Source organism: Cynoglossus semilaevis, chromosome 13, assembly GCF_000523025.1.
Source record: "Cynoglossus semilaevis isolate Cse_v1.0 chromosome 13, Cse_v1.0, whole genome shotgun sequence".
In the NCBI taxonomy this organism is placed as follows: Eukaryota; Metazoa; Chordata; class Actinopteri; order Pleuronectiformes; family Cynoglossidae; genus Cynoglossus; species Cynoglossus semilaevis.
In genome coordinates, this window is record NC_024319.1 from 20,640,326 (window position 1) to 20,663,335 (window position 23,010).

At 41.4% G+C, this 23,010-nt stretch overlaps 1 protein-coding gene across 8 annotated transcripts in view; it reads left to right on the forward strand.

The window, feature by feature from the left end:
* The window catches only part of syngap1b (synaptic Ras GTPase activating protein 1b), a 91,481-nt gene that overhangs the window by 47,298 nt on the left and 21,173 nt on the right, over window positions 1-23,010 (forward strand). For 5 of the 8 annotated variants that reach the window (XM_025061415.1, XM_025061413.1, XM_025061416.1 and 2 more), the window contains 14 exons: window positions 5,619-5,710; window positions 8,686-8,807; window positions 12,791-12,944; window positions 13,735-13,833; window positions 16,500-16,739; window positions 17,149-17,484; window positions 17,892-18,036; window positions 18,756-18,900; window positions 19,025-19,261; window positions 19,386-19,587; window positions 20,150-20,382; window positions 20,490-20,691; window positions 21,072-21,665; window positions 22,471-22,929. In XM_025061415.1, coding sequence (XP_024917183.1) covers window positions 5,619-5,710; window positions 8,686-8,807; window positions 12,791-12,944; window positions 13,735-13,833; window positions 16,500-16,739; window positions 17,149-17,484; window positions 17,892-18,036; window positions 18,756-18,900; window positions 19,025-19,261; window positions 19,386-19,587; window positions 20,150-20,382; window positions 20,490-20,691; window positions 21,072-21,665; window positions 22,471-22,929 — 3,260 coding nt within the window. Of the gene's footprint in view, window positions 1-5,618; window positions 6,098-8,685; window positions 8,808-12,790; window positions 12,945-13,734; window positions 13,834-16,499; window positions 16,740-17,148; window positions 17,485-17,891; window positions 18,037-18,755; window positions 18,901-19,024; window positions 19,262-19,385; window positions 19,588-20,149; window positions 20,383-20,489; window positions 20,692-21,071; window positions 21,666-22,470; window positions 22,930-23,010 lie in introns of all 8 variants that reach the window. The other 3 variants (XM_025061419.1, XM_025061412.1, XM_025061417.1) reach the window with 3 other exon arrangements.

Below are 23,010 nucleotides of genomic sequence, written 5' to 3' on the forward strand. Positions count from 1 at the left end.
GTAACTCAACGATTCTTCAGAACAAATCTATTTTTACACCTAGTATTGGGAAAGGGTACTTGTAGATTACCAGTTTTCTTTGGATGGATGGATGGATGGATAGATAGATAGATAGATAGATAGATAGATAGATTCTGTTTCCGATTCTATTTTAACCTTTTGATTTTCTTATCTACTTTGGAGTTACCTTGCAGTTACCTGTACACGGTTCAAACTAAGCCAGAATCACCGTCTTCAAGGTGATTCTGGTGAAACTCCCCCCCCCCCCCCCCATTCCCTGAAGTAGTAATGAATAATGAATTGCTTTTTAACTGATGACTCTGCAGCTAATTAGTGGATCAATCGCAAAACAGTTACTGCAGTTTTCTTTAATTCTTGCACCATTATTGCATTATGTATGTACGTGAAGTGAAAGGTGAAAGAAACCCAAGCTCTGTTTCTGACTTCTGAGTTTCAACATTTAATAATGTATGCTGAAACTTAACATTTAGCCCGTGCTCTGCCGACAATGACTAACAGTTAAGGAGTCAGTCTCCACGGTGTTGGGCTAGACGCAGTCTGAATAGAACAGGTAGACACTGGCTCTTCAGAAAACCCCGATCTGTCAGTGCACTCACATGATTGGTTATTATAATATATATTATAAATTATATTATGTACTTGTTGGTGAGGGATAACAAGATAAAGATCCTGATCCTGGTTCTGTTTTTTTACAGTGATCCGTCGTTTATCGTGGTAGATAGGTTCCAAGGCCTGCCGCGAAAACTGAATTTCCACGAAGTAGTGACACCATATTTATGCGCGGCAAAATGATGACGAGGAAGGTGATGATGACTTTTACTGCGCAGCCGATGATTGAATTTACGTCTCCTCAGAGGGTGGTGCAATTTCTTGGGGCACGTCTTGCATGGTTTCTGAAGGTGTATCCATAGTAGTAGCAGGAAGTGGCTCTTTTTTGCGAGGCTGCCGAACATTGTGATCGGCAGTTGCTTCAGCTGCTTCTTTTTCCAGTCGAAGAGTAGCTTGGTGGGAGGCACGACGTCGTCGATTTTTTTGCAAAATTGGACCGATTGAACCATATCGTCGTCCCATTCCTGTGACAATCCAGGATACAGTATATTTTAAATATACAGTTTTCAAAAACCCACAAAGTGGTGAATCCGTGAGAGATGAACCGCGAAATAGCGAGGGACTACTGTATTGCTATTATTATTTAATTAACCTCAGTCCAGTCTAACACTGAATGTGACCTAAATTGCAAAAGGACACAGTTGATTTGTATCTGAAGCTGACCTTGATGACCTAATACTAATGTTGTATTGAGGTTCAGATGCAGCTTTTGTGATGTAGACTGTTGGGATTGCTGTCATATGGGAGCTTCTGCAGGAATCATGAAATAAAAATAGCACTTTCTCCATTAATTGAAGTTGTATTCAGAAGAGAATGTCTATAGTAGTGAGACAGTGGCTGATATGGGAGAGCTGGCAGAGTCGAAGGACTGAGATTTGGACCAGATTTCAAATTAGCAGATCAGAGACACGTCTGAGGTCGAACCGTTTGCAGAAGAGTCAGGAGAGGCGAGCCAAGTGCAGAGGCAGGAGAGAAAGAAGACAAAATCGGAAGGTACATGGATGTAGTGAAGGAGGAAAAAAAGATTGTTGGTGTGAAATAAGTGGAGAAGAGCCAGTGAATTAGGAGATGTGGATTTGTCGTCTATGAAAATAAACAGTTCTTAAAAATCAGTTTGAATGTCAGCAATATAAAGCAAATAATGATTTAAGATAACTAATCATTATTTGCTTTATATTGCTGACAAAAAAGATAACTTTTTTTTCTTTAACTTACATTGATTCTGTTGTCTTTTCTTCGTTTATTCTCCGTGGATCTTAGTCCACCCCCAGATCTGTCACATTTTTCATGATAATCAATTTCAGTGAACACCACACTCCCTCAATCCAAACTGAAGACTTGAAAGATGTCACAAAACGGGGCGTTTGTGTCTGACACATTCTTCACATGTGTGAAGATGTGCTAACAAAAACTTGAGTTGTTGGTGTGAGGGATGAGGACCAGGACGTACGGTCAACCTCCTGCTTCTGTGAAAGGAATGACGCAAACTCCAAATGTGAAAAGAAACTGTTGATATGTGTGTGTGTTTTGCGTGTTTATTTGACTGTTGTTTTTTTTTTAAACCTCAAGAACTGAATTGGAGAAAAACATTCATCAGGATCTTGATTCTTTGTAGGCCAGGACAAAGATGTTTACCAGATTTAAATCCGACTCCTGTAACAGCTATTTTTTCACAGCTATTGTTTCATTTGGTCCTTTCACACTTTGCGAATTTGAAAAGAGAAAAAAAAAGACACTGACTTAACACTTTGATTTTTCACCCTAGTGACAGCGAAACATTTTCTTGGTTATCCTCTGATCTTCCTACGTGGCAAAGCAGGATTTCTTAGGAGTTTCAAGAAAAGGATTGTGCAGTGAGGAGATGGACTGGTGGAAAAAAGGGGAAATGAAAAAAAAAATACAGATACCTAGAGATACAGTAAGGTTGGAGAAAACAGACAAATGTAAGAACTACAAATCTGCAGAGAGATAATGAGAGGATGGACATGAAAGGACGGAGACGGGGGAAAGAGAAAGTGAGAGATCACATGGAGAAGGGAGGGAGGGGAACAAATGCACTTTAATTTATGTAGAACAGCTGCGTGGGAGAAGGGAGATTTGTATTTGTGTGTGTATGTGTGTGTGTGTTGGAGTGTGACAGCGGAGGCTGTGAGAGAGAGAGAGAGAGAGAGAGAGAGAGAGCATCAAAACCCAGAGTCAGTGTGAGATAGACCCAACTGCTCAGATAAGCCTATCTTCAGCCCTGCATCGGGGTTTTCATGTTGACATGTGAGAAATTCATGCAAAGGCACAAAAAACAACATGCGGAAACAAGAAAAAATGCATGAGGAGATGTAGAGGAGGCTTTGATATTTTCCCGTCGTATTCCGGAGGCGATAAAAACCATTATCTAAGCGGGACTTCTACTCAGGTGGTCACCTCTGAACGATAAGAGACTGTTCCGTAATCTGGACCAGTGTCGGAGCATTTCTTTGCTAACACAGAAAAATATGTAGTTCAGGTGCTTCATTTTAACCACGTTTATCAAAAAGAAAAAACTGTTGTTTTTTGTTTCCACCTTCATGATATTCTGTAGTTCTAATCTCCTGTTCCCAAAACTGTCCTGAAACATCATGGACTTTTGAAAGTGTTCTGTGGTTTCTCGCACCAAGACGTTTGTAACAGATTCCTCATATTCACTGCTTTGAAAAGTACTGTAACCACTGTATGTTGCAGCCGGTGGTTTTGCACATTCTTTGCCTCAAAACAGAAGAGGAAGCTCAGAGTCATAAGCCGGGGCTAATACGACGTTAGCTTTGAACTACTTCACAGTGAGCTGAGAATGCTCCAAGCTCCGTATACTGTATGTAACATTTGTGAGAGGAAGGTTAACCGTAAGTGAGCCACTGCTAACTGGTTTGGAATAACTAACCTCAACAAAACACCATCGCAGCTGAACATGCCTAGCCAAACAGCTTTGTTTTTTCTTTTCAGACATAGTGTTATCAGAGCCGTTTGATAGGACAAGAAAACTAATTTGACAGGTGACAGAGCAGATTTTTTTATTAAGGCCGCTTGGAACATAATGTACATTGCAGATGCTGTTGTTTTGTTATGCAGACCTTTAGTAAATGGTTTCAACCCATAATTATTTACTATGAGTAGGGATAGGAGTAGTTTAGAATTTACCGTTTTCAACATCGATATCACTTATCAATACTTATCGATACAGTTCCTTATTGATTATCTTATCCATTCTCACTGTTTGTTTTTGTTAGAAAATATAGTGCTTAAGCTGAAAATGATACTTTTTCCTAAGACTGCAAGGTTTGTGCATTAGCTTGTCCACGTCAATGATTATTGGGCACCTTTTTGGAGGAATTCCATGATGTTGGCTGAGATGGTTTGATGACACAGCCGTACTCCAACATTGCTTTAAACCTTTAAACCTATTTAGTGTATGATGATCATACACATGCATTTTTAGGCAAAAACATTACAACTCTAGTAGCATCTCAACTGGTATCGTGTTTATTCAATAGGTTTAAACTGGTTTTATTGCTGCAAAATATAGTCTCTGTGACAAAAATAGTTAATTTATTTTACTTTTTTATTTAAAAAATGGAACCATATGAAACGTGAATAGATCTGTATGGACCTCTGTTTATTTGACTCCTCATTTGATCTTTTTCTTGTGGTATTCACAAGAAAGATGCTGTAGCCGAGTGACTTTGAAGGATATGTGAAATTCTCCTCCATTAGAGGTTAAAATGACCCTAGCAACTGTGGGGATGACAGTTGCTCACTGACATGAATTTGTCTCCCCTTTAGAATGAATGGCAATCATTTCTTCACGTCAACACCAGTGGGTGACATGGTACTTAGTGTGTGAATAAGACTTGATTTCAGGTTAGACTTAGCAAATTATCTGTTCGTTTCCATGGAGCTTCAGTCTGGGAGAAAAAAAAAGTAAAGTTAGAAATGCACTGATGTTAAAGAAATATAAAAAGTTCATCATCAGATTTCTTTTAAAATTCCTTTTTGAGGATTGAGGATATTGCTGAAAACAATGAAAATAAATAAAACTGTAAAGGTAACTAGACTCCATCTAGAGTGTGTTATAAACGGTTAAAAAAAACGTTCTACATTGTAAGCTATAATTTGAGTGACAAAGAACTTAATAAGAAGAAATGAATTCCACAGTAGTGATGAAATATCTCAGCACGATCAGCATCCAGTAAAAATCTAAATAAATACGCACAAAGACCTGTAGGGGTCCCCACTCTCTGGCTCCCAGACTCCAGTATATTCTCACTGGACAGTTCAGTTGGTCGGGCCGTGAGTGCCTGTCGAAAGTCAATAAGTACTTTGTTTGTTTAATGCTCGCTCCTCTCTATTCATGCATCTCCCGGTTCCTTCCCCCTGTGTTCTCCCTTCAACATGCAGACCATTTACAGCCTCATCCGACACCTAGACAGAAAATCCATCTCCACATCGCTCTCTAACGCACTTTGTCAGTTCCATACCTCTGCAGGGAGTGCCATGTGTTTTTACATTTTATGTGAGTGTTAAGTGAACGCCACGACAACAGCAGTGCTGGTGGATGTGAGTGACATGGAATTGTTTTATTTCTGCCTCCCTCACTTTTGACCTCTATTATGTTCCCACCTTTGTCTTTTTTTTAAAGAGAAGCGTCCATAACAATAGGTCTGTATTGTGGCTGCTCGTTTTCTCGCTGACTCAATACGTCTCCATCTAATCTGTGGCACTTATTGGTTTTGTCCTTTTTTTTACTGAATCATTCTAATGTTTTCGGGAACCTTTGTTGATATTATAACGACCGATTTCTCATATAAAAGTTCATAAATGTATTTTTTAACCATTTTTTTCCTACCCTAATCAGTTTATTTAATAACCTCCTTGGCTCGCCTCTTGGCAGCCCTCTTACTCTCTCCTAAGTTCCCCTTGAATTTTTAAATATCCTTAAATTCTCTCTCTCTCTGCTTCAGATCATCGCCCCCGGCGGAAGAGCATAGCCACAGGAAAGCAGCCCAGCATGGATGTCTCTCCCACCGCCCCCCTTCAACCCTTCAGACAATCCGTGAGTAGCCCTCCCTGTACCCGGCCTCGCTCACTGCCTCCGTCCTTTTCGCTTTCCCTCTTCCCTCCTCCATTCTACGGTGGCCATCGGGCCAGCCACAGCCCGCCCCACCCTTTCCCTCTCTCCTTGGCTGCGTCCCCTTCCTTCACCTTGAGCCAGCAGAAACAGCAGCAGCAGCAGCAGCATCAAAAAGGCTCGAAGAAAGGGCTCAGCACTCCCCCTGTATCCCGCTCGCTGCCCCTCTCCCCAACCCTGTCTTACACCCTGCCCCATTCACCTGCCGTCCCCACCTCCCCCCACTTTTCATACTGGGGTGGAGACTGGAGGGATGACGGTTCGATTCCAGTGGTGGGAGGGACGTTTATTGCTCCACTGCCGTCTGTGGAGGTATGTGACTCATGTGACCTGGGTAAAGCAGAGACACTGTAGTAATGATCACATTGACACACTTTGGGGTAATCAGGGTTAGCTGTCATTATCTTCAGTGGGCCATACAGTCAGAGAATATAGAAATCAACATGACAGTCTGTATTTGTATTCTGTCAGAAGTGGGTCGTGTTGCCATGGTAAGTATTATGTACATAATGTGTGCTTTCAGAATGATGGACGGCAAAGAGAAAAATGATTTAAACAATCTACAAAATAGTGCAGAATGATGGACGGCAAAGAGAAAAATTATTTAAACAATCTACAAAATATGCAGTGCCAGGATAGGAACTGTGGGGGTGTGATAGGAGTGGCAGGGGAGTACTTGAGGTTAGTAAGGAACATGTATTTGGACATTCGGACAGTATATGCAGTCAGTCTGACAGGAAGTAACATCAACAGTTTGCAGTGCTGATGGGAAGTTTAACAGATCTGCAGTGGAGAAAGAACGAAGAGAGCATAAAACAGAATAATGACCTCGATAAATTACCACAACTAAAAAAAAGCGTTGGTGATTTATTGAGGTAATTATTCTGTTATATGCGTTGCCAAAAAACCTCTTGGACGGATGGTAAATAAATGTAGCACAATTGAACAAATACCATATGTATCTTGAATATTAGCGCTGTGCGTTTTATAGTACTGTGAAATGAATACAGTATATGATGATGCGACTCCCAGTATATGCATAATTTGATATTATATCCTGTAATTTCTTCACCTTCTGTGTTCATTAGTTCTGCTCAGGAGAAGCCAAACCTCACCTGCCATCGCAAACCTGCTGCAGCTCCTTCACACCGCAGCTCATTCTAAACCACGTTTGACAACCTCTGCTTTGAAAAATGAATATCTCATTACAAATGTAGACAGCAATAAATGAGCCAAAAACACTGAATGACACTAGTGATCTCCTTCAAGCTTATGTCAAGACGCAGCAGCAGCAGCAGAAGGCTTTTTTCCACTCGATCATCCACATGTTATTCTTTGTTTTTTTTTTAGTTATTCAGAGTTCCTTTCCGTTACTTTTCTAGACTTAAAGGTGTCAGACGGAGCGGCAAATCACATCAAGTTTAGTCATGCAGGCTATTAGCCTGGAACCAGCAGATGGAGCCAAGTCTTTAGTCATTTCCCTCAGACAGGCTTCAAAACCATTTGACTCATTCCAGATGACGAGGTGTCATTTCCCTGCAGTCATTCTTCCTCTGACCCCTCCTGTCACGCTACAAGTCCATAAACGATCTCCCCACGAGACTTGGGGGTGTACAGTAGAGGGAACACATAGAGCTGAGAGCCAGATAAAACGGACAGATAAATTGAGACATACTTTTAGTCTTTAGTTTGACACAGAACAAGTGTCTGTCATCATCTACTGATGTGTATCAGTTTAAATTCCGTTGTTTTTAACGTTTTGAAATTGTGACTCTGTGTAAGACGTTGCCTCTGGGTTTGTCTTAAAGAGTTAAAGATGTGACACAAAATTAAGTGCAGTAGTATTAGCATCAGGCTAACACATCAGGCTGAATGCAGCACCCAAAGATTACAGTACTGTTTTGATGAAGTTTTTTGGCCTTCTCCCACTACTATAACATACAGATATTGCAACCGGAAGGTTCCATCATAGCCTTGTCACTCCGTAAGGCCTTTTCCCATTAATCTCTAGTCCAAGAACTTCGGTAGTACGCCTTAACGTTGCCTTTTTTTGTCATCAATCATGACAGGCTAAGTTAGAAATAACCATTCGTTCCAAAGTTTCCCAAATTTGGGGCATGGAGACTTTTTGGAAATGTGGGTTGTTTAAAATAATCTAATCAAAGTAAAAAAAAAACAGACAGATTTAAACTTTGTATAATCATAATTAATGAAGAGTTTGTAAAAACTTTGTATAATCATAATTAATGAAGAGCCGCTTTGTAAAATTTTAACAACGACTACTGCTAGTACTACTATCACTTTAAGGGACTGAAGTACCATAAAAGTGTGTCAGACCTTCTAATGGCAAAATGACTCACGAGGCTCACAATTTATTACACAACATAACACCTTCAATAAAACCAGTGAATATTTGTATCTGTGTAAGTGCTCCGGAGTATTGCAACAGATAGTAGCGTATATTCGTCCTCTAAAGTAAATCTTTTTTTGGTACAGCCTCTGAGACTGTTTTTTTTTTATTGTTGTTGTTTTTTCAACACATGACAGTTTCAGATTGGAAGCTCAGTGTTAGACACTGATTGTTGCTCCACTCATTTGTGTATCTCATTACTGCCCACTGCAGGTTCTGTCAGTGCATCGCAGTGTAGAGGTGAACGACACATGAAACTTCAAGTGGATAATAAAATGTACCTTCTGCTCTTTCCCATCATGCATCATTCCTCATCTTGTTTGTGTTTCACTGACACATCATCTGTGTTTTCCTTCCTTGAAAACACACCTTGATTTGACTCTCCTCTTCACGCTGACCCATTGCCACTGCGCACATCCCGCGTCGTGTCTCCCATCTGTCTCTCCTCGTCGCTGCTCTCCTCCTTTTCTTTCTCCTCCACGTGCTCCAGAGTTTCCTCAGTAGAAGGTTGAAGGGCTCCATCAAGAGGGCCAAGAGTCAGCCCAAACTGGACCGAACCAGCAGCTTCCGCCACATGATTCTTCCCCGCTTCCGCAGTGCTGACCAAGACAGGTAAGTGTCTGAGATCGTGAATATGTGGATTCATTCACTTCCAGCAGCTGCTTCTGGCTTAAAACCGACAGGAGAAGGGATGAGAAACAGCAAGAAATGAAGATGATTATAAAGTAATACATAAAACCGTACCTGTCGTTGTTTTGCCATCATTAAGCCTTTCTCTTTTGTCTGTCATCGTAATTTGTGCGCGTTTTCTGCCCACTTGGACACAAACCAAATGAAGGACTGGGCGTTTTTTCTCTCTCCCTCTCTTTTCACTCTCTCCCACTCTCGTCCCCTCTCTATGGCAACCAGCTGACAACCATATGGCAGCTCTGCAGACCATAATGAGTCGGTGGGAGATTTACTTAATTATACCATCCCTGTATCATGTACAGAGTTGTCTATCATGTCAGCGCACACCGGAATATGTGTGCATTACATCAGAGGAATATGATAGTTAATGGAATATTAGTTGTTTTACTGTCAGTTTTTACAAAAGAGTAAAGGGCAGTAGGAGTGTTGGAGAGAGCTTAGAGTCCAGTTGAGAGATGCTCTTGGGTTAGAGAGGAACTACCAGAAGACTGGGAGAGGACAGCTAAGGTGGTGAGGAAGGTCTTAGGGTTGGCGATGATAAGGAAAGTTGGTGGAGGAATCAAGATGGACAGGACTTCATTCAGAAGACAGCTAAGAAAAAGTGGGAGAGTCAGGGACAAGTAGACAGGAACACTGTCAGGCCAAGGGAGTTCATCAGTAGCCAAGGCAAAGGTGAGGAGCTTCTGAATGAGGAAGCTGTAGACTATGGAGCTTTAAAAATCCAAAATGAAGGTTTGAAATAGAGAGATCAGTTTAAAATGTTATAGGGACAGGTTTCTGGAATTTAGAAGAAGCAATTCCTAATTTATTATGGTTTTAAAAGGACATGGAACAGTTAATGCTGGATATTATGACAGAGTTGAAGAATCAACTGTCTAGAAGATGGAGCAAAGTCCAAATTCCGTCGTACTGGTAAAATCAGTAAAGACTCTTACTGGACTGTTAAATGAAAAATCTTTGAACAAACTCATGTTTATTTTGTTAACCTATCCTTATCTGTTAACTATTTTAATGTCATTTGCCAATTTTATGCTTTAGTTGTAGTTGCTTTGTTGGAGTTATGGCTAATGTTTGGGTGGGTTATCGATCTTTATGTTATTTTCTGGTTGATTCCTATTTCCGATGGGGGTTAATGGTGTTTTCCAGGTAGGCTGTTCAACATTCCAAATGTATAATTTTAACGTGTGACTGTGGAAGTGGCAACAAAATGACTCAAATGCCTCGTCTGAGCTCTGCTACGAGCCACATATCAAACCTCATTTGTGACATTTTCAGTGTTCATGCATTGAAAAACTTTTAGAATGTGTAATTCTCCAAGTGCGCACCAGGCTTCACATGCATTAATGATAACTTAATAACTCCTAATCAATTCTCTGTTCCCACAGTAAATGATTTAGCAGATTTAGCAGTAATTTCCTCCCACTGTGCAGCCACAGCCCGAATCTTTTCAAACGTCAGGCAAGAACAAGGTCATCTTGATAATACTCACACAAGGTGAGAGTGCAGTCAGGAGATGTGTACCCAGCAGCCTCTCCACATGATTTATTCATCTGGGAAGGTTGAAGATGTCTATTATTCTCCCGCGTTGAGGCTGAGGAGACGTGGACAAAGTCGTCTTATGAAGTGGAGGTTGTCGGCTGAGCTTCATACTTCATTTCCATTTTGCACACTTGGGATGTTTCCTGTTGGGAACTTCTGTGGATCTCCACAGCAGGAGTCAGGAGTCACATATGACAGTGTCCTACTAAGAAAACATGTCTCGTTATGTTAGTGTATTATAATTTAGGTTATTCAGTAGAAATAAAAATTAAATATTAATATAATGTAAATAATTAAGCCTTGATGCCTACTACAAGAACTAAATAAAAATAAAATATTTTTTAGTATAATAATATTTATTATTATTAAAATAAATCCCATCATAGCAAATAAAACAAAAGCCAGGATGAAAATTCTGAAATATATTAAATATATAAATAAGTTGTTTTTTAAGAATGTTAAAATAAGGGGAAATTAAAGGTTGGTTTATACTTTTAAAATAAACCCAGAAAATATTAAGTAAGCCTTAAAAAGCAGCTACTGTGCCACAAGTCCATTTATTCTTTCCCGGAAATTGATTAAAATGCAGAAATGCCAAATAGGTAGCACAACATGTTTGCTCAAAAAAGGAGATGGTTAATCAGCCCCATAGCTGCAGACCCTGACAGTGATTATGTTCCATTTGTCAGACCTAGCCAACAATTGCTATTATTATTATTTCTTCTTTGACATCAGTTTGCAATCGCCCAAAATTGGTTCTCAGTGGAGTGAACTTAACGAATATACCATTGTTGTCATTCGACTGAAAAAATAATTACCAGCTGTTTGTTTATGTTTTATAAGAAAACCTAAGAAAGTCTGCGTCGTTATTATCAAATTAATTCAGAGGAGAGTTGAACGAGTCTCACACGTGGAAGCTGCAAAAAAAGCAAATATTTGATTTAAATTTAAATTAAATTAACTAAACGGTTTTCTATGATTACTTTAAGATCCGGTTAAACACTTTATGCTGTCATTGTTTTTTTTGTCCCTCTGGAGGGCCCTCTTTTCAATACTAGCTGATACAATGAAATAAGCTAACAAAAGCTTTAAAACACCGAGCTGAAATTGAATCATTAGCTAGCAGCATTGACTTTTTACATTGAATCAAAAGGTAAATAAAAGTTTGGCAAAAGCAAAAGTTAGGGTTAGCTATATATAAGTTTAACAATAGCTTAAAAACTGCTATGAAATATATACAGGCATGAATTTGGACAAATATTACATTTAAAAGTGACTTGAAAGTAACCTTGACTGGTCTGATAAAAGCTGCAATACTTTTTTAGTTTGCTAAAAGAAACCCAATCATTATTACAGTTGTGTGTAAAAGTGAGACAAAATAGAAAAAAATGGCTAGAAATGACTTACTATAGTTAATTAATTGGATAAGACTGTGAAATGGAAGAATAAATCAGCAGCAGTACAAAGCAAAATAGCTAACAGCTAGTTAACACTCACAGTAACCTAAACTGAGCCAGTTAGCCCATAAAGGATAAATGTCCAAAAGATAGGTTTAAGTTACTTCTAACGTTGCTCAAATCCCTGCCAGTGATTAGCCTAACACTTCCTAAAGTAGGTCAAAATATACAGTAAATGACACTGGGCTGAAAAACTCTATAGGTAAAAACCAGAAAGGTTAACGTTTGTCACTGATTTTTAATACTATTAGAATATAGCTGCAAGTGTGCACGGATTTAGACAAAAGCAATGGTCAAAATATTCAAACCAGGTAACAAGTACACTTTTACTGAAAGCAGTCACTTTTCAAGTACCTTTACTTGAAATGTTCCTGAAACAGATCTGGGAAGATGTGTTCAGGGCCAGTATGAAATCAGTTCACAGATTTGTTTTTGTTTCTGTCAATTCTTTCTTCACTTCCTGTGACCTCTCTTTGTCGTACTTTAATCAGTCTAATCCACGCTTTCACTTTCTTTACATAATTCCTTTTACCTTGACCCTTCTTTACCTTATCTGTTTTCCTGTCTTCTTCATCCCCTTATTGCCTCTTCATCTTCTCCTTATCTCTGTCTTCCCAATAAATCTGACTCATTCTTTTGTGTCTCAGCAGCAGTGTTTTAGTTCACAAGAGTAACAAGGAATAACCCTAATACAGTGTTTTAGTTCACAAGAGTAACAAGTAATAACCCTAATGTTGTTGTTGTTGTTGTTTTAATTCCATTAACATGTAACTACCATTTTCAGACAAAAATAAACCTGGTCTTTTGATATCTTCGCACAAAGCCATAAAAACCACACATCATCTCTCCTGAAAGAGCTCACCTCTTCCTCTTCTCTCACACTAACCACACACTCTCTCATCCTTCCAGGACCCGTTTGATGCAGAGCTTCAAAGAGTCACACTCCCATGAGTCATTGCTGTCCCCCAGCACCGCAGCTGAAGCTCTAGACCTCACCCTGGACGAAGACGCCATCATCAAACCCGTCCACTCCAGCATCCTGGGACAGGAGTACTGTTTTGAGGTGAGACTGCAGCAGTGCACAGTTCAGGAACTGTTTCAATATCTAACTTTTTTTTAATTCTCATTGTTGGAGTCCTGCTATTCATCAGGTGTTAAATTAAAAATCTGTGTAACAATGCCTAAAGTTGATTAATTCTCAGAAAAAAGAAGTAGAAGAAGGAGCTTACAACGTGGGGTCGCCTGTGCATCAATTTATTTTTCAGAAAGGTCTCGCAGTGTTATTAAGGTAAACAAAATAAAATAAAATCGGGAGATTTATGACATTTGCACAAGACAAACAAGTGACAAAGCCAAACTAGGAAATTGTTTTTTTTTTTCTTTCAGAAATATATATACATTTTCAAAATGCACCTAAATTGTGAAGTTAGTCAAAAGAAATCAGCATGGCGCTAACTGTAAATTGAGAAATAAAATATCAACAGTACATATGTTAGCCTCATCATATAGCATAACATCATTTTACCATGTATTTTCACACTAATCCAACTTTGACATTCTCTTTGTGGAACCATAGTCACAGACAGTGGTCAAGTGTCCAGAGTAGAAAAAAGAAAACACAATGTTCTGAACTGTACTTCATGAATACATTTTGAATGTAAAGGGCAAAGAGTGTGGAAATGAGCATCAGTCCCTGCTCAATTAGCTGCAGGACTCTGTGAGCGTTTGCATCACCTCTCCATTAGCGGACCACGACGTGAGGGGTGAGAGTGAGTGCATCACACTGTGTTGGCCCCTGAGTCTCGGTCTCCATAGTGACTAAAGGCTGTGGTTGTTGAAATCTGTAACCTCAGGTGACTACGGCATCAGGAACCAAGTGCTTTGCGTGTCGCTCGGCTGCCGAGAGAGACAAATGGATCGAGAACCTGCAGAGAGCTGTCAAGCCCAACAAGGTGAGGGGAGAGAAAGGGATGCGGTAGAGGAACCAAAAAAAAACCAACCTAAAAACCAGATGATCCCTCTGTCTGTGTGTCTCTCTCTCTCCTCCCTGTCTCCCGTTGTTGTCTGTTTCCAATGCGTTGGCACCGCTTCATTTCTCTGTGTGAACTCCATCCTCGTCTCTGTGTGTGTCTGTGTTCAACAGTTTACTGTTTTCTCCCTGCAAATATCAAAGCTCCATGAGGTAATTCTGCAGGGTGCAGCAAACTGAAATCGCTTTTTCAAGGTAAAAAAAAAATCATTAAAAAAATCCTTAGCAAACGTGAACATGGTTATACGGTGTAAATCACTGGAGGTCAGCACATTCACATTTACCAGCACAGCATGTCCCTGGTGGGACCACAGAGAGGAGAGGTCACACATTCATCAGCCAGAGTCCAAGAGCTTCCTCTGTCAGAGGTTCTGATCCTCAAATTGAAAACTGGAGCGAAGTGGATCGAGTGCTAAATCTAAGAGAACATGTTTGATTAATGAATCATAATTTAATTTTATCAATACTTGTACCTGTAACTGGTGTTCTTTCACACTGCAGGTGAAGTATTGTTGTTTTCAAGACTGGAACAAGCCACCTAAATATACGTTGTCCAATGTTTTTCAAAGCAACTTCTGTCTGAACATTTTTATGCACTTTGTTTGATTTTTACGTCACTCACATGAGACCGATGTAACGACTGTGCCTGTTGGAGGGACTGTTCAGTGAAAGGAACAGGAGTTTTCCTCACTCCGCCGTTGTGCGGTGGTGACGCTAATGCTGGTGGCGCCATCGTCACGTCACATCTTCTTCAGGAGCGGAAACTGTTCACGTTTTAGTCTGACAATGCAAAGTGTCACCTCACCTCCAGTGTCCGTAAGATGTGTTTAAGTAGAATGGGTTATTAGTAACTGCATGTTGCGTTACACCTGTTGCGATATTTTGGTTCGATTAACTGGGCTCTGTTTGTTGAACCTGTGGAGGAATTCATAAAGGCAACATTCACAGAGCTCTAACTCAAACATGGTGATGCAAATGTCAAAATTCAACAGTTCTCCCAAGTGTAGAAGTGTATCTGAAAGAGTGGAAGTTTATGAAAAATTTGAAATTAATTTTTGTATTCTGCTGCAAGTTAAGTCTTCTTCGGCAGAACAAAATGACGGCTGTAAAAACTGATCCCATTTATGAGCCTCAGTTTGGGTTAGAAGGCGGTTCCATTTTGTCATTTATATTTTTTGAAAAGAGACTGAAAAGATTTTGAACATTGAAGGCTCATGTGCTTTATCAAATGAGACCAATTTTGATTATAATTCCAAAAATATCAAAAGTGGGGTTTGTAAAATTGGCAGAGTTGTTTGATTAATATTTTTTTTCTTTTGTAATTTTGGCACTGCTTTTTCTTAAGTAGTAATAAAAAAACAAATCGACCTGCACTTGTCGTGATCAGCCTTAAGCTGCGTTCCCCATATTTTGACATTTAATGAGATAAAAAAGTCCATATAATTTGTCTTCCTCTAGTGTTGCTTCAGATGTTGTAATTTCCCAAGTCTCAGAATCCCTCTCTTCCCTAAGTTTTAGATGACGTTTAATATGATTTGTTTTTACAAAAGTCATTTTTTGATGACTTTGGAGAATTCATAGCTCGGTTGAATGTGTTATTAAAAATGTGAAAAAGGCATTTAAGAAATGTAGCTCAGGAAACCAGGGTGTAAAAAGTTCTTAAATCAAACTCAGATGAAACACCCTTGTAGCTGAACACTGGTCCAGATGCTCTGTCTGCAGGAGGTCCTGGCTGAGTCATTGAGCTCCAAGGACTCCCCTCGTCCCCCCGTCCCTGAACAACATGCAGCATGCATCCTGCAGCAGACGCATTGACAGAGATAAGAGCCACTGCAGAGACACACGGTCCTCATGAGGCCCTTTAAAAACTTGAGCTTTGACTGTGGTTGTTTTGTTTTTTTTTTCAAACCACCAGCTTCGTCCTGACTCACAGTTTTATTAGATTTGTCAGAGTAAAAGACAGAAATGGAGTAAGATGTAACATGATATGAAGGAAGGAGGCCTTGGGTCTGTGCTGATCCGTCTGCACTGCATGTTCACTGGCAAATGGAGCCACCAGATGCGCACTGTGTTCAAACTCAGAGGTGTGGATTTAATTACGTCTCCTGTTCGCAGCTCGATATCTAAGGAGCAAAACAATTCTACGATAAAGAACCAACCAACGAGCTGATGCTTTTGAACGTACTGCTGAAATATTCTGAAGCAAACATTTATTTGGATTTTGTTAGGAACGCCACCACCATTGTTTGTTTTCTCTCTGTGCAGCACATGATATTTGTGTCATTTCTGTGTTGGTATACAGTACATAAGGAATACAACTTTTTTTTTTTTCGTCTTTTCATTTCTGTCCTCTGTCTCTCTTTCAAGTCCAGAGTTCATAGCAATGCATCAAGTACAGTGTTCAATCAGCAGAAACTCAGCCAGCATGTCAGCAGCCATTTCCTACTGTGCCCACACTCTCTGCCACTTGTCTTTTTCCTTTTCCTCTGGTATTTGTCATTCACATCTTCTCTGTACAAAGGCGTTTAATCAGCCTTTATTTTTAGATGCACTTGACCTTGTCTGAACCGTGGCTCTTCCTCCACGCAGGACAACAGTCGCAGGGTTGACAATGTGCTCAAACTGTGGATCATCGAGGCCCGCGAGCTTCCAGCCAAGAAACGCTATTACTGCGAACTTTGTCTGGACGACATGCTGTACGCCCGCACCACCAGCAAGCCCCGGACCGACACGGTGTTCTGGGGCGAGCACTTTGAATTCAACAACCTCCCCGCTGTCCGTAACCTTCGCCTTCATCTGTACAAGGAGACGGACAAGAAGAGACGCAAGGTGAAGCACACAGTCATTAGACTATCTCTAATGAGGACATTATTCTAAAAAAATACAGTTGTGATTTTGAACGACGATAAAAGGCAGTGAGCCTGTTTCTAAAACAAGTCTATGGTCATAAAAATGAAGCGAGAAGTGCCTGTCATAAACACATCTATAAAACCCCAGTGGAGGTTTGTGGTACTCGGCTGTAAAAATGAGATTTTAGGTTTACCTTTCCTTAATATACACTTTGAAGCAAAATTAAACTGAAATGAGTCTCAGATACGATCAGTTACATTTGTAAAAGCACAGAAATCAATTCACCTGCTAGTTTTTAAATGATAAAGATGAAGTGTTTTGCCCAGAACATCTGCTGGAAACCTGTTTATTATAGTAAAAGGCTCTGTTTGTTTTCTATCTGACAAAGGAAAAGAGCACATATCTAGGACTGGTCAGCATCCCCATTTCAAGCATCACTGGACGTCAGTTTGTGGAGCAGTGGTATCCGGTCATCCAGCCCAGCGTCCTCACTAAAGGAGCTGGAGTAGGAGGAGGAAAGATCATCAACGCATCCCTACGCCTCAAATCCCGCTTCCAGACCATGAACATCCTGCCCATGGAGCTCTACAAGGAGTTCGCCGAGTATGTCACCAATAACTACCGCACGCTCTGTGCAGTGTTGGAGCCGGTGCTGAGCGTCAAGAGCAAAGAGGAAGTGGCCTGTGCACTGGTGCATATACTACAGAGCACAGGGAAAGCGAAGGTATGAATACCAAGCAGGTTTCCACAAAAGTTTGGTAATGTTTTGAATTAATCCTTAGTGATTTTTATAGGCCTACACCGCTGGGAGAACACCTGTGATGCAGGAGGATATTATTGTTATTTAATATGGCCACCTAGAGTATGTATGGACCCATTTACTTTGCCTTCTGTTTACTGAAAGGCACAAAGGTTCACTTTTACCAAATAATCAAAGCTGAGGACATCGGGACCCTTTGCGCAGCATAGTTATTTTTATGCTCAGGGCAATGTGACAGTTAACCAGCATGATTCAGGAAGGTTAATGGAACCCTGATGATTTGACCTTCTTTGACCTGATGAGAGGAAGACTTATTCATCTGTTAGTTTGTCAACACAAGAGTTGAGTAAAACACTTTCCTTGTTTTCCAGGATTTCCTCTCAGACATGGCCATGTGTGAGGTGGACAGATTCATCGACCGGGAACACCTTATCTTCAGAGAGAACACTCTGGCCACCAAAGCCATAGAAGAGTACCTCAAACTGATCGGACACAAGTACCTCAAAGACGCTATAGGTGAGAGGGAACACTTTAATTCTTTATCTCGTATCAGGTGTGCAGCCGTCGACACAAAGTTCCCAATCCAGAGAGAAACCTTCGGGGAGTTTGTAGGACATGCTGTAAGTCTATGTTCAGTCAAATGTTTCTAATTTCAACTCAGTAGCTTTAAACGTTTCTCAGCCATCCTGACCATTGACTATCTGGAACGTATACTGAAGCAGTTTTTCAGCTACTGAGGAGTCACTGTTTACTCGTCTTAGCCTGTAAATGTTTGCATTTTAACCTAAAGCCAATTTTTTGGCAACTCTAAGCTTTATTTGCCAAACTTAAGGACTTTCCAGGCTGATATTAGGGTTAGCTGTGTCTTTAAGACAACTCTTAGGTAGGATTTAGGTTTTATTATCTTTTAAATCATTTATTTATTTTATTAGCATTTTTTTGGGGGGGGGTATTTTAGAGTAATATGTACTTCTTACAGTTCTTTAACTTTAATTGTTTCAGCTTTTATCTAATAGTTAAGCCTTATCATAGATTTTTTTTTATATGAGAAATAACAAGGCGTTCATACTTATAGACATTGGTGGACACAAGCTTCACTGAATATTTTCAATTTATCGACATCAGATCGACATCTGGTTTGGTTTTGTCGTTTGTTTTTAGACATTGCTAACTTAATGAACTGGTCATTGCAGTCATTCTGCTGAAGCTAATGTGATGTTGTAATGTCATTTCAGGTGAATTTATAAGAGCCTTGTACGAGTCAGAGGAAAACTGTGAAGTGGACCCCATGAGAATACCACCGTCTGTACTGCCCGACCACCAAGCCAATCTCCGAATGTGCTGCGAGCTGGCACTCTGCAAGATTGTCAACTCCCAGTGGTGAGTAGAAAAATTACCATTAAAATCCTTTGTATTGTGTGGATCCAGAGTCTGTCACTGGTACGTCCAGAACCTGGAGATGCTGCTGCATTGTCATAACCTACAGCATCTTCCCATTTCACAGCATTTTCCCCCGAGAGCTAAAGGAAGTCTTTGCCTCCTGGAGAGTGCGCTGTGCAGAGAGAGGCCGCGAAGACATCGCCGACCGCCTCATCAGCAGCTCGCTCTTCCTGCGATTCCTGTGTCCCGCCATCATGTCCCCCTCCCTCTTTAACCTCACCCAGGAGTATCCCGATGAGCAGACGTCACGCACGCTCACCCTCATTGCCAAAGTCGTGCAAAATCTGGCAAACTTCTCCAAGTGTGTTGTGTTTTCATTTTGTTTCCTTCCTTTTTCTTACAACCTGGTCACTTTCAAGTGTTTGTTTCCCCCCTTACAACCTGGTCACTTTCAAGTGTTTCTTTCCCCCATTTTTTTTTTGCAGGTTTGGCAGTAAGGAAGAGTACATGTGCTTTATGAATGAGTTTTTAGAGATGGAGTGGGGCTCCATGCAGCAGTTCCTCTATGAGATCTCCAATTTAGAAAGTGTCAGCAATGCAGGTGGCTTCGAGGGCTACATAGATCTGGGCAGAGAACTTTCCATTCTGCACAGTTTGCTGTGGGAGGTCATAGCACAGCTCAGCAAGGTAAACCCAAAGGTTCCACTCACATTTTGATCAATAACAGCAGCAGCAAGGGAATTATAATTTTTAGATTTTTAAAGGCTTATCACCTGCAGATATGGAGATATTTTACATGTTTTTTACTATCATAGCTATCATAACATTTGCTACCGCACTTTTCTTGAACTAAAAAAGCAGTTATTCTAAAAAAAATCTACGTAGATGTAGATGAGTGTATCATCTACATAAAAATCAACAGTGATGATCGACATAAATGGAAAATGAGTGCACACCTTAAAACAATGCGCTGATGAACAAAATATTATATAAGGGAACTCACTGTTGGCAATGTGTCGTCGTCTATACATTTTTGGGATGTGCCATAATTACGTGTTTTACGCATCTGTCACGAGTCTGTTCAACATTTGCTACTATTGCCATGAACTGTTCCTGCTGTGGGGTTACTAATTAAGTTGAATTAAGAGTTAAATTACCATAGTTAAATTCACCATTTATTCAAAATGAAAGAGTCAGAAAAACAAGTTAGGTAACACTGTAACTTTAGATACTATTGTTCTGACCACAGGATGCTATCATTAAACTGGGTCCCTTGCCCCGCCTCCTGAATGACATCAGCATGGCGCTGCGTAATCCTCACCTCCAGCGGCAGCCCAGCCATCAGACGGACAGAGTGCAGGAGAGACAGACAGACAGACAGACAGAGATGCCTCTGTTGAAACTAGGCCTGCTGTCGCGGCCTTGTTTCAACAGAGGCATCTCGTCTGACTTTCAGAATCTGATGATGAGGGACCTCAATAGGTAAGAGAAACTATGTCTGCCAACGTTCACTCCTCAAAACAAGCGGATGTTGAAATACAGTAAACTGCCAACAGCAGATAAACAGATCCCTCCTCCATCTTCTCCAGCTCCATAGACATAACTCGCCTGCCCTCCCCCACCTCAACTGGAGGAGTAATGCCATCCCGCACCCAGATGAGTTTCCAGGACCGCGACCATCTTCATCGAGCCCCGTCCAAAGACATGTTTTACGTTTCCCGTCCTCCCCTCGCTAGATCCAGCCCGGCCTACTGCACAAGCAGCTCGGACATCACTGAACCGGATCCCAAGGTGAGTTTTTTCCACTCTAACTCGCGGAATTATCACTCCATCTGCTAGATATATGAATCTGAGGTGTTAGTATGACGTGCATGTCGGTCATACGTAAATAGAATCTGCCATCCTGTGATCAAGGCTGTAGAATATCATGACATCTGCCTTTCTTTCCACTGAATTCACCACGCTACTCATCCTAGCGGTATTTCCTGGGAAATACTTTGAGGCATTCCGATATCCAGGCCTCGCGGTAAAAACACCCGCACCACCCTCACCCATGTCATCCGTGGCCACCCTAACATAGCAAAATTAACATTTTGGCGTAGTAGCCTCTGATACCCCTAACTAATTAGGTGCTCAGTGTCAGTAAAAGCGTGTGTATGATGGACCTCCAGGAATCCCGAATGAACAGCGTGTCTAACCTGCAGTCGGTGGACATGCTCAACTCCTCCCAGGCCTCCATCGCTGGCATGGGCAGCTTCGGAGGGCTGAGCAGCGGAGGCGGCGGCGGCCTGGGCTCGGGCCTGAGCAGCCAGCTGCGGGCTGGTGGGCGGTTGTCAGCTGGCTCCGGCGGCTCCAGCATGTCCGGCGGCCTCCGGCTGAGCCAGCTGACCCAGATGGGCACCACCACCGACTCGCTATCCCAGCAGCAGCAACAGCAGGCCGCCGCCATGCGCTACCCGCTTTCCTTCCAGAACCCGCTCTTTCATCTGGCGACCGCAGACGGGCCTCAGCAGCAACAACTCCACCACCAGCACAGCCGGGCCCAACCCCCCGCACCCCTGCTCCTGGCTCCAGAGCCCGAGCCCTCGCATCAGGCCTACATCCCGCAGTTTGCCCACGGGGGCTTCTCCAGGAGCGAGGACCTGTCGACCCTCAGGACCAGGGACGGTCACCTGGGCCAACCCAGCATCATCCACTCACACAGCTACAGCGACGACTACACCAGGGCCGACTACGGACGCAGGCAGATGTCCATGCATGTGCAGGTAAATGACTGAACTTTTCCGAGGTGTGGCGCTCATTAATATCAATCACTAACAAGACATCCATTCAAGTCAAGCTGGGCTTAGGCTGTAAGGCCTTCAACTCTGTTTTCTGGGAGCAGACGCTGCTTTGCAAAACAAAAACAGAGTTGTTCTCATTTTCTGCTTAATTCGACGTTTTCTGTATTCAACATCTAATTTCCCGCTTTTCTGCAAACCTCAGCTTCATGGTTCATAAAAGCAACATTTTGTTTTCACTCTAAGTTTTCGCAGTGAATAACATAATTCAGTAGAGATGTTTTGATGTGAGATTACATCAAAATATATATTAAAATCTTCAGTAATTCAAACATTGTGAAGTATTGTTGCTTTTCTTAGATCAAGGCCTTTTGGCCGTGAGAAAGTTCTTATCTTTCTTAAAATGATTATTTTCAAGATGTATAATTATGTTTTATTGATCATATACATTTTTTTTATTTTCAGGCAAAAAAAGTCGATTTTTTTTTTTCTGGTAGCCTGTTATTATTTTTCAGTATTTACTAGTACTTTATTTGGCACCTTTCTGTCTACATCAGTTGTAATCATCTCCGTGTTCTATGTTACTTTTTATTAAATCTATATTTTATCCTTCACAAAATTTAGCGGATGCTCTTTTATATGTCCACATGGTTTACCTGTACTCAATTTGTCCAATTTTTAGAATTGTATATTTGTAATGGTTGCTTGTTTTTTATCAATACCTTTTTGTTAAAGTGCCCTTAAAAACCTTTCAAATACTATTTTTAATTTCTGCTGTTATTTCTTGAAGGACAACCTCCAACCACAGCAACAAATGATGGGCATAACCTCCCAAACAGGGACCTCCCACTCCTCCCTGGCTGCCACACCCCCTACCACAGTCCAACCTGTGCGCCAGAGCTCTGTGGCCCCACCTCCCACTCAACGTGTCAAATCTCAAACTTCCCACCAGCTGTCGGTCAGTTCGGCCGCTGCTCCCGCCGCTCCGGCTAAAACGAGGCCGCAGAGCGGGAATCTCCTCCAATCGCCAGAGTCCGCCTACGGGGTCAGGCAGCACGGACCCCGGCAGCTGTCAGTTAAAGACAACACTGCCCCTGGTCTGCCCCACCAGCAGAGCTCCGTAAGGGAAAGCCAGAGTCCACAGGGAACTACCAGTCAGAGTACCCAACAGTCACCACAGCAGCAGCAGCCGCAGCAGCAGCAGCCGCAGCAGCAGCAGCATCTTCTCAAACCCACCATGAGCAAACAGGTGACGTCTGCACCCTGTAAATAAATTAAGCAGTTTGTCTGTAAATATTCTCAATCGTCAAGGTTAGGTCCTTCATAACTG